This window comes from Trachypithecus francoisi, unplaced genomic scaffold (assembly GCF_009764315.1).
Source record: "Trachypithecus francoisi isolate TF-2019V2 unplaced genomic scaffold, Tfra_2.0 Lachesis_group12, whole genome shotgun sequence".
Taxonomy (NCBI): Eukaryota; Metazoa; Chordata; class Mammalia; order Primates; family Cercopithecidae; genus Trachypithecus; species Trachypithecus francoisi.
Window position 1 is genome coordinate 32,642,199 of NW_022681457.1, and position 12,265 is coordinate 32,654,463.

The following is a 12,265-nucleotide window of genomic DNA, read 5'->3' on the forward strand; positions in this document are numbered from 1 at the left end:
ATATACATAACAGGTTGGATAATATTGTACAAAAATTTGGTGATTGTTATTCATGATAGATTTATTCTTCTGAAATATACGTATATTTTATGCATAGCAAAAAATGATCAGAATCAGTAATAAGCAGAGTTTGACCAAATTCATATTGTTGGCAGACTTTCATATTCAATGAAGTGAATCCAATAATCCAATTGTAATTGTTATTAATGGCCACCAGATATTATGATTTAATTATTGGAAAGTAATCGCTGTAGCTCTTTTTAAAATAACATTTTTTTCTGTTTTTATGAGTAAAGATTTCCCAAAAAAATTGTCAACTGATAAGGTGAATATAGAAAGCTTGAAATTCTAGCTTTGAGATTAGGGTCAACAGCAATGCGTTTAGTGACACATAAAGCAGAATACAAGCCACACCTGAAGAGGTTGAAAGCAGAACACTAAGCCCAGCAGCTATATTTAGACAAATCTTTCTCTTTTACACCAATTCCAATATTGTAGCCATAGTATGACTGTTTTGAGACATAGAATCATAAAATCCTGAGTTGGAAGAAGGCTTAAAGAAGATATTTGTATTCCATCCATCTACAGCAGACTCTCTAGTGGTTTTCCGGTATTTGCTTGAATATTTGAAGTGACGGGAAACTCATTATTGCCTAAGGCCAGCCCTGCCACTTTAGGGCACATTGGTTTAGCACCTTTCCAGATTAAGTCAGACCCCTTTTTTGTAGCTTCTTAGTCCAGCCTTCAGAGCGTATGAAATAAATCCCTATTTAATGTGACACTCCTTCACACATTTGAGAGAATCCTACCATGGTTCTTAGATGCAGTCAGGTTTGAAGGGAAATTTACAAAGACAAATATTTGAAAGAATATTAATCAAAACCATAACAATGATTAAGTTTGAGTAGTGAAGTATAGGGAATTTTTCTTTGGTCCTTGTGCTTTCCTGTATTGCTTAAATTTTAGACATGAATATATATTCTAACTATAATGAAAGAAAATGTAGAGCTATTCACACTTTGGGAAAGATATTTAAGTCCTAAATGCAATCAGTGAAAACTGAGACTTCACTTTGAAGAATGAGAGAATTTGAAATCTGAAATCTGCAAGTGATAAACCTCAATGTCCCCACGACCTAGACCCACATGATAGAAGCTCATTAAAAATGTGAATATGACTCAGTAAATCAACAAATTATTCATTTAATCGATGGTCAAAATCTACTTGGAGATACAGTCATCGTTTGGGAAGTAACAGCTCCACTAAGGACCAAGCTGTTACTGCTGTGAATCCAAGCACTGAGAGGAAAAGAATCATTTCCATCCTAATTCAAATTGATTTAATGCCCCTTTTAATTGTGTATTTCTCAAATACATTACAGTCTAGAAATTCCCTGGTAGTTCTGTTTGTGACTTTATAGCTAGAGATGAACCAAGGTACTCAGAAATAAATTATTGTTCTGCTTGAATCTCGATACATCTATGAAAATTTTGCACAGGAAACTATGATGGTGCTTATTTTGATGATGGTGGATAAGTATCATATTTAAAACCTGCTGTGTATGCCAAGTTCATTGTATATACTACTTCTTCAAATATTTATATTCACCCTATATGCTAGAAATACTTATTCCAAAAAGTATTTACAGATTAGGAAATTGAGGTGGTAGGCACATGTTACACTAGTCTACATTACATAGTGGTAAGAAACAATTAACCAATATAACCAGATCTTATTTGTTGTTTTTCAGACAAGAACTACCATCCTGAGATTCACCTCTTTGCCCATATGCCTTATTATTTATTTTTCCGACGTTCCACTTAACGACATTGTTATAGCAACTTTTCAAAATACCTCTTCTGTGCTACTAGAACCATTTTCCTATCTCACAAAGACTGTACATTTAAGCCATAAAGAGAACTTAATTAAATTTCTTTATTTTGCTGTTTCTTATTTTTTCATCTACTTTCTATGGAGTTGAATCACATCCTTGCCTTCTTATCCTAAGTCTTGAGAGGTTGGATAAAATTTGTATGTTTGTGAAGACATTCAACCTTAGTTGGAAACTGGGCCAACTTAAGTCTTCTGAACTTGATTTTAATATTAATAATAATAATTTACATTTGGGGGCTAAGGCGGGTGGATTACAAGGTCAGGAGTTTGAGACCAACCTGGTCAATATGGTGAAACCCCATCTCTACTAAAAAATACAAAAATTAGCCAGGCGTGGTGGTGCATACCTATAATCACAGCTACTCGGGAGGCTGAGGCAGGAGAATCGCTGGAACCCAGGAGGCGGAGGTTGCAGCAAGCCGAGATCGTGCCACTGCACTCCAGCCTGGGTGACACAGTGAGACTCCATCTCAAAATAATAATAACAATTTATAATAATATAATAATAACAATTTATTGAGTGCTTTCGTACCAGACACTAAACATTTGCATACATTATTTCATTGGATGCTTGCAACTAATATGTTTTTAGGTAAAATTATTATCTTGATTTACAGCTGAACAAATTGAGGTTTAGAAAAAATTAACTTGATTAAGGTCAGCCAACTAATAAATCAGCAGAATGAGGATATGCCATCGCATTTAGTCTGATTTTAAGTTCCATGCTCTCAAACAAAACGCTTTATGTTTGAATCTCCCAAAATAGTATTAACGAATGAGTACAGAGGTCAGGATATGTTTTTTGACATTACCAATATGGGCTACAGATTCCTCAGGTAATTACTATTGTTGTTGCAGCTGCAATTACCACTGCTAATCCAACCACAGCAACACTGCCTTCTCCATATTTATTGTACCCACTACTCTTCTGAAATATTCAAATATTTTAAATATTCACATATTTAAAATAATGCAGTAAATGATGTACTTCATTTTATAAAAGCAAGTTTTAATAAGAGAATGGGTTCAGAAAAAAATTGAAATAGCAATGAATGATTACATTAACTTGAAGTTTATTAATGGGAAGCATTGCTCCGTTTCATTGAATGAAGAATAGTCCACTCAACCTTAAGGAATCATTCTCATTTGCCAAAATCATTTAATCCTCATTTAATCCTCACAACTACCCTATAATGTAAGTGCGAAAATCCTAATTCTTCATATATATGGATACAAAAATCTTAGTTTAAGAAATTTATTTCAAGTTCTACTACTACTATTAACCCAAAATTTGATCCCAGATGTGACTCTGAAACATGTACTTTTACACCCCCAAGAGTGATCTGACCATGATACTTATCGTCCCCCAAGAGATCCTAACTTCACATCTGACTTGCCCCTTGTCTCTCTCTGAGGATATCCCTCTCTCCTTTCCACAGGATTGTTTTTGGCAAATGAGAATGATCCCTTAAGGTTGAGTGGACTATTATTCATTCAATGAAATGGAGCAGTGCTTCCCACTAATAAACTTCAAGTGGATGGAATCATTCACTGCTATTTCAATTTTTTTTTCTGAACCCATTCTCTTATTAAACCTTGCTTTTATAAAATGAAGTTCATAAATTACCACATTATTTTAAAAATTATATTAACAACAAATCATTATGAAGATCTCCAAGTTGCATTTCTAAGATAAATTATATAAAAATGGGTAGGCAGAAAGGAAATTAGTACTCAACCATTTGCCCTAAGCAGTGACTCATTTGGTTTGGTTTAATAACCTATGGGATAGTAAATAAATAGATAAATAAAGATTTGCAGCCAGTCACAGTGTCTTACACCTGTAATCTCAACACTTTGGGAGGCTGAGGCAGGCAGATCGCCTGAGCCCAGGAATTTGAGACCACCCTGGGATCATGGTGAAACCTTGTTTCTACAAAAAATAAAAAATTATCTGGGCATGGTGACACATGCCTGTAGTCCTAGTTACTCAGGAGGCTGAGGTAGGAGGATCACCTGAGCCTGAGAGGTTGAGGCTGTAGTGAGCCCTGATTGCACCACTACACTCCAGCCTGGGCAGGTGACAGAGCAAGATGTATATATTATATATAAAATGTAATTGGGTTGCATTCATTCAAATAAATGTCAATTGACCCCAGAGATGCCTGAGAACTGTTGACTATTGTCGCACTTACATTGAAATATTCAAAAGGCAATGTACACAATGAAGACTAAAGATAAACATCAAGATGTACAAAATTTTCAAGTTTATATATCTATGAATAGGTTGCATTCTGAATTCATTTAGTGATAATAATAGAATTAAAGTTTGGAGACGCTGAGATTTTGTTCCCTTGAACAAAATGTTTTGCACTGTTCTAATCAGTCTGATCAGTTCTGTGGAAATCAGAGAGCAGTCAGTTGAAGAGAAACCTGGTGAATGAATAAAATAGCAAATGCACCAAATAGATTTCACCTGGTAGCAAAAAGGGATGGAAAACTCAGAAACAGGGGGCAAGAATTCTTCTTTCGGAAAGACAAAATGTGCTCCCCTCAAACTGCATTGTATTTTCCCAGAAGAAGCTAAAGCAAATTTCAAAATTAAGCAAGGAGCGATGATAATCAGAATAGTTTCACTGATGACAACTAGTCTGCCCTAGGTCCTGAATTTTCTTTTTTTTTTTTTTTTTTTTTTTTTGAGGCAGAGTCTCGCTCTGTCGCCCGGACTGGAGTGCAGTGGCCGGATCTCAGCTCACTGCAAGCTCCGTCTCCCAGGTTTACGCCATTCTCCTGCCTCAGCCTCCGGAGTAGCTGGGACTACAGGCGCCTGCCACCTCGCCCGGCTAGTTTTTTTTGTATTTTTAGTAGAGACGGGGTTTCACCGTGTTAGCCAGGATGGTCTCGATCTCCTGACCTCGTGATCCGCCCGTCTTGGCCTCCCAAAGTGCTGGGATTACAGGCTTGAGCCACCGCGCCCGGCCAGGTCCTGAATTTTCTACAGTCTCTTAGGAGTTTCTCTGTAACTAGGAAGCACAAGTACCTTCTGCTTTTCAGTAAGCATTCTCCCAAGTTACAAGTCAGAGAGGACGTGCCAAAGGAAAAACAAAAAAAAGAAACAAAAGCCAATAGGGCCAAAAGAGATGTATCCTTAGTAACCCAAATTGTCATAAACTCTTGGCTTTAGCAAAAACCGCAGGCCTGTGTAGAAGTGGAAGTGTGGTTTTTCTGTACAACCATCTGCTCCAGGAAACCAGTAGCCTCTCCACTGCAGAAGTGGTCCTGGAACAAACAAGGAAGGATCTAAATGTTTGCAGTCATGTGCACATGCCTAGATTGGACATACGGACCTTCACATTTTTTTGCTGAGAATCTTGTTTGCTTAATCTAATCGGCATTCTTAGAAAAGCTGCCTCACCACTGCTCCCCAAAATTATTTCTGGTGGTTTGAAAATGTCCAGACATTAATAATAGAGTCAAAGCCTTTCTTCCATGGGGTTTTAGACAAACCCTAGAAGATAAACTTGAAGCTTCTGAAACTAATCACAGTAGCAATTATTTGCTCAGGGATAACACAATGATTATATTCTAACTCCAAATCAAGTGTGAACCCCAGCTTTATTTCTCATTAACTTTTGTGGATTTGGTGAAGTGATTTATCTGCCATGAACCCCAGTTTCCTTATCTGTAAAGTGCTGATAACACACACCTTCTGTCGTTGACATGAGAATTTGATAACATGCAAAAAGTATAGGTGCTCATAAAATGGTATCTGCCACTATTGTCATTATCACCAGTTCAAGTTTCTTTAAAATGCTGTTAGTGTTCATGTGTCCTTGAAAGCATTCTCTTTTTCATTTCTAGGAGTTTGGTTACTTAACATCTTTTTTTTTTTTTTTTTTTTTTTTTTTTTTGAGACGGAGTCTCGCTCTGTCGCCCAGGCTGGAGCGCAGTGGCCGGATCTCAGCTCACTGCAAGCTCCGCCTCCCGGGTTTACGCCATTCTCCTGCCTCAGCCTCCCGAGTAGCTGGGACTACAGGCGCCCGCCACCTCGCCCGGCTAGTTTTTGTATTTTTAGTAGAGACGGGGTTTCACCGTGTTAGCCAGGATGGTCTCGATCTCCTGACCTCGTGATCCGCCCGTCTCGGCCTCCCAAAGTGCTGGGATTACAGGCTTGAGCCACCGCGCCCGGCCTACTTAACATCTTTTACTATTAAGAAGCTCATTTTAAAGCAGGTGCGGCCAAAATGAGTGTATAATTCAAGAGTTCCAGTTTTAGGCTTGAGCTTCCTAACCAAACATGTAAAGCTTTGCGGTTCCTTAAATCATAGAGACTCTCACAGAAAGATTTCTTAACCTATGTCCATAAATGCCCAAGAGGTCTATAGCTAGACTTCGGCAGGTCCGTACAATTTCTGACACTGTGCAAAAACCCTCTGCACTTTTTGTGGGAGTACCACATACCTATCAGTTTCTCAGAAGGGTTGTTGATCCTAAAATGATTAAGAACCAGTGTTCTTTCTAATTAAATATAACTTAAAACGGCCTCAATTGTGGATTTCAGAATTATCTTCTCTCAATGTTCTTTGCAAAATCAGATTCAAATAACCTTGTATGTTACATTCAAAGCCTTCTTTTTAAAAACTGCGTAATAATATTATGCATGAACGCTGATAATCCATAGTCTTTTGTTACTTGGCCGAAGAAACTTACAGTTAACAGATTAGCTCCCTCATTCTAATTGTATTTTTTTTTAATCATATTTTGGTTTTCAGTGTGGTAGGTAAATCCATCTTCCCATTTTATACAAACAATAGGTTTCAGTAGTGTCAGTTATAGAGATCAGGACTTGAACTCTGTTATCAAAATGTATGATAATAACTCTAGATCTGAGGAATTGAAGACTGGCATGAACTCAGAAAGGCACAGCGTTGTCAAGAGACATTGCCCAATATTTGTCCTTATAAAAATCATCTTTCAGATAAAATGCAGCTTCTGCAGCTTTGTTATACAGACTAAATATGCAAACATCTAATTTAAGGGGAGAGTTTGATAAATTAGTTTTCTCCTTCTGAGAGAATTGTCTGGAAATGTGTACCTAATGATGTAGAATTATAACAGATTTTTTAAAGGTCTCTGGAGACAAGGATTCACTTTCGGTATCACTTTGAGAGACATACAAACTCTAAGGCCTCTTATCAAAAAGAGAATAGAGATTGGAGGCATCAATAGAAAGATGATACTTTCTAAGAAATTGTACCTAATCATCTGTGAATAGGTTTATGTGATTATGGAAGCCGATCAGGGCCTGTGGTGATCAAGGCGTTGTGGTAGTGGCAGCACCACATTTTTGTGCAGTCAGACACAAACTGGCATTCTAGTACCTGCTGCCTCAGGAAATGCCAGAACAGTGCCTATGTGGACCAAGGTCTCACAGATGACCTCATCCCACAAACCCTTGGCTACATAGCACCTGTTTAGTGGTCCTGGCCCTTACTTTTAAGGAGAGGTTCCAACTGAGGGCAATTATGTCCCCCATAGTATATTTGGCAATGTCTGTGACTATTTTTGACCGTCACAACTAGAGAGGTATTGCTGGCATCTCATGGGTAGAAGTCAAGGACACTGCGAAAAAAACCTACAATACATATGACAGCCCTCACGACAAAGAATTACCTATCCCATGTGTCAATAGTGCCAAGGTTGAGAAACCCTGCCCTAAAGCCATGCCACTTTGGTGACCGTAAGAGGTTATATAGATAGGTTCTATTTAGACCCACACTACCCATAGGGCCACTAAAGTTTAGCCCATTTGACAGATTTGGAAATTGTAATGCTTTGGACAGAGTGAAGTGAACAAATATCCTACAATGTCCTTTCATTACAGGTTAACACCTATTCCTTTCCCCAAAATGCGGATTAAATGTCACCTTCTACAGGAACACTTCCCATGTTAGCATTACGTTTCCATGTATTCTCATGATACCATGTGCTTACTCTAATTGCACCTCTGATTATTTCCTGCTCCCCTACCAGGTTACAAATTCATTGAGAGCTTGCTGTTTTTATTAATCCTTGGGTCTTAGTACCTACCACAGCTTGGCACATAATAAGTACGCAATAAATATATCTTGAAGGAAAGAGTAAGCTTGGAGAAGTGACTTAAATTCTCCATGACCAACATCCATCCAGAATGAATTTACTCAAGGCTAGTACTAGCAAGCACACTGGCCCCAAGGACATTTGGCCCCATGCCCTCTGAGGACATGAAACTGGGGAATGTCTCACCCCATGGCCTGTAGGTTTACCAGCATGATGGTGGAAATTTTGGGTCAGCCATAGCCATACTAGTCATAATGACTTTTAAATTTTATTTATGTATTTATTTTAATAATAATAATTGTACATAGTCACAGGGTACAGAGCAATGTTTCGATACACATAATGTATAGTGATCAGATGAGGGTAATTAGCACATCAACATCATCTCAAACATTCATCATTTCTTTGTGTTGGGAACATTCAATAGCCTCCTTCTAGCTATTTGAAACTGTATATTAGTGTTAACTATAGTAATCCTACAGGAGTATAGAACACTAGAACTTATTTCTCTTATCTCTCTTATTTAGCTATCATTTTTGTTTACTTTAACAAATCTCTGCCTATCCTGAAATACTAAAGAATCAAGATTGTAGAGATAATAAGATCTGGTCCTAGGCCTAGAACCCCTGCATGAGAGGAACCAGGGACAGAATTCTCCCTAGATACCTTTTCTCAGGAAGAAAGAAGGATACTTTTAATGAGCTTGACTTTGCAGTCTCCATTCCACAGAGTTTCTCCCTTCATTGAAGAAGGAAGACCAATAGTGACCTCAATAAGTACATGAACAAATAGCTGGGGAGCACAGTATTCATAGCCACCAATACTCAGCTCACACCAATACTCAGGCACAAGTCAATTAAAGGGTTGGACTACGAGCAAGGACAATTCTTATTTTGGCTGCCTGTAGATTACACCAAAATCCACAAGAACGGGGAATAGCTAAGCTTAGAATAATTTATAAATGCACTTTGTGTTAAGAACAATAATCTTGAGATTATAAAACAAAGGAACATCATGTTGAAAAAGGGAAAAGAGCAACTCTCAGATTTATATTAAATCAACAATAATTTGTTATATACATGATTATGGAATATAAAACAAAATGATCTAATTTTTCCAGATAGCATGGGGCTGTTGCATTACATTGTGCTATTACATGACAAAGCACATCAAATATGATTTCAGCAAAATACTTAACATAGGCATAAGTAATATATTCCTGACATGAGCTGATATCAGGAAGAAAACACAGGGACATTTCAGAACATTCAACTTTATTTTCCATTGACAAACACGACATAAATAACACACATTTATTAAATACACATACTAGCTATGGCTTGAATGCCAACAAAAGTCTAATGTATTTTCAGAGGCTCTTTATTCTTTTGTCTCCACGGTATTGAAGACCAGCCTTTAAAACATACTAGAAGATATATTTAAATACACTGACGATAACTACCCATAAAACTTTACATAGGTGATAAAATAGACTTTTCCATTTAACCAAGTATCTAGGGATGGATGCTGAGGAGGAGAGGTGAAGAACACTATTCTTTCAATACTGATCTTTACAATATGGATTAGAGTGCCAACGATTTCAGCTCCTCCTTAGGCACACCATGTAAATAGTACTTACATCCACTTGTTACAAACAGATCAAAATAATCAGTGCCTATTTTAACTGATTTGCTTAAACAGGCTTATACTATTTGTACAAAAACATTTGATAAGGAGAGCAAGAAGGCAAACTATTTTTTTCTCTTTCGAGGAAGAAAGTTGGGAAGGAAGAGAGTTCAGCAGCCAATAATGGCCTGAGTGAACCTATCATTTGCTTTGACAGACAAGACCCCTGGCCACTCAGTAGTTTGTCCTACTGATGCTCAAGTGTTCAAAGATAAATGCAGTCAGTCCCTTCCTCTCTTTGCTTCCAGGGCCTGGCGCAAAATGACGAAGTTTAACAGGTAGAAAATGGACAGGTTTTCCATCATATCTTTTTCTATGTTCTCTGCCCCACCCACATGAGTATCCTTTCAAAAGTAGAACATTGAAGTGTGTTAGTAAATCATATGTATTTCCCCCTGCTTAACATTACAGCTTTGATTTCTACAGACATGGAAAACTGTATAAGGAATCTATATTTGAATTACTATTAAAGTTTGATGATTGGCTGTTTTTGCCTAGATGTTTGACTTACTTTAATTAAAGGATTAAAATATTCTAATTCTAAAGCATTTAACAATAGTATTGAAGAGATGCACGAATGATAATAACTTGAGAAGTAGAATCATCTCCAAAATGCTCAAAAAAGCATGAAAAGGCTGACTTGTTTCTAATGGTGATCTCTTTCCTTCTCATCTTTACTCCCATAATAAATTCTTCAACAAAGCAGACTTACTACATAACAGATTCTGATCTGTTTCACATATTAGGGTACTGGCACTTTAAAAATATAAAGTTATTATCTCTCCTCTTAAAAACAATCCCAGCCTCACCAACAGGAAATACGTTTGTTTCTTTCTTTCTGTGAAAGAATGGATAAGCACAGTAGAGTCAAGGGGACTAAGAGAAAACAGTGTAGTTTCAAATGAAGAAATATGCAATCTAGTAGATATCTGGGTTGCTTATTACATGAAACTGATTGATACAAAGCTTCTGAAAATAAGATAATTTTTATTCTCAGTGAAGAAAATGTGTGACATATAAATGAATATGATACATATCTGATTGAATTATATTTCTAGAGAATCATAATGCACTCTGCTTATGGTATCATAATGTAATGGTATATGACTAAATTTGTATAAATTATAACCCTTAAATAGAATCTTCATTTTAGGAATTATAAAACAGAGAACATATCAAATAAAATATTTCCCCTAATTCTTTTATCATCATCACTACCTAGTTAGTTTCCTTACAATATTGAACTAATGTCAGCTTCTTAACAAATATGTATGTGAGTTTAGGTTGGTTATTAAATTTTGTAAATTGGCTCAATCATAACCTATGTCATGAAACATCACAGACATCTGTCACTTTGTGTCAGCACTTTATTGCAACTCAGAAAAGTCTCATGGACTAAGCTGCAGTTGCACAATTCTGTACATTTTTTAGACCTCAGTTTTAACAGATTTTGAGATATGTAAACATATAAAACAAGCAATAAACAAGCAGCTGTTAAATTTTGTCATTGTTGATGGTTTGTACTTGTTATATAGATAAAAAATAGAAATTTTAATTCTTCAAATTAAGTTTTTTGCGTGTTTGTAATAATAAATGCTCTGTAGTCTCCCTATGTCATTCAGCTCCTAGAATCCCGTGTATTGCAGGAGAAGCTTTTGGGGTTAAATTATGAAAATAAATAGATATTATGCATATCTAAAATTTCAAAGAACAAAAGTTTTCTATTTTCTTTTTCTGAGTTGATCTCAACCAAAAGAACTATTAAATGATCGCCGATGTGGAGAAGGTTGAAAGCTGACCAATAATTTGGAGTCAAAAAGAACAAAATCATAAAAAGTATTGAATAAATAAAAAGCCTAATCTACTTGAAAATCCAATATTAGAATACTGCCGCAGAGTGACCCCCTTATTAAAATACTGTTTGCCAGTGTTTAGTTTGTCTGTCACTCAACACCAATGTGCTCACAGGATCTTTCATAGTTAACTTACATGAGGTTTTGCAATTATTTTCTGCAACATAGTCAAGAGATATTTCATAAAATAAAGAAATGTAAGTGGAAATATATGTATACCTTGTATTTCAGACTAGTTTAAATCTGGTATGATTAAACACTTACATTTACCTAAAATATCTTGGGATATATACAGCACTAGGTTAATTTGGTAAATATTGAGATAACTCATTTTTGTTTCTTCAACTTCAAGATACTTTTAAGACATTCATCATAGCTATTTTATTTGAAAAGTAAACTGCTCTCATTAAGTAATATGTGATCATTCTCTTCTATGACTCAGTATAGTATATAAATTCATTGTTTGGAAAATAAACACTACTTGGTAAAATTGACACTTGCTAATTTTACATATATTTCTACGTTTCATTCGCTCACTTCTTCCAACATGGTTTTCTTGGCCTTTAACTGTCTTTTAACCAATACTTCAAAGTTCAGGAATGTCATAATCTATACATGCATTTTTCCTGATTAAACATATGTATGGACAAACTAAGTATACATGAGTGAACTTGAAAGCCAATAAAATTAAACTTAGACACGACTTTCTGCTGTGACTACGTATATCCTCTTTC

At 36.2% G+C, this 12,265-nt stretch overlaps 1 protein-coding gene across 5 annotated transcripts in view; it reads right to left on the minus strand.

Moving 5' to 3' along the window:
* The window catches only part of PTGER3 (prostaglandin E receptor 3), a 221,093-nt gene that overhangs the window by 167,550 nt on the left and 41,278 nt on the right, over nt 1-12,265 (minus strand). Inside the window, exon 3 of one of the 5 annotated variants that reach the window (XM_033225288.1) lies at nt 4,966-5,172. The exons of the other annotated variants lie outside the window; for them this stretch is intronic. Within the exon in view, the coding sequence (XP_033081179.1) occupies nt 5,074-5,172 (99 nt within the window). The 3' untranslated portion in view covers nt 4,966-5,073. Of the gene's footprint in view, nt 1-4,965; nt 5,173-12,265 lie in introns of those variants that run through there. 5 annotated transcript variants of the gene reach the window in all.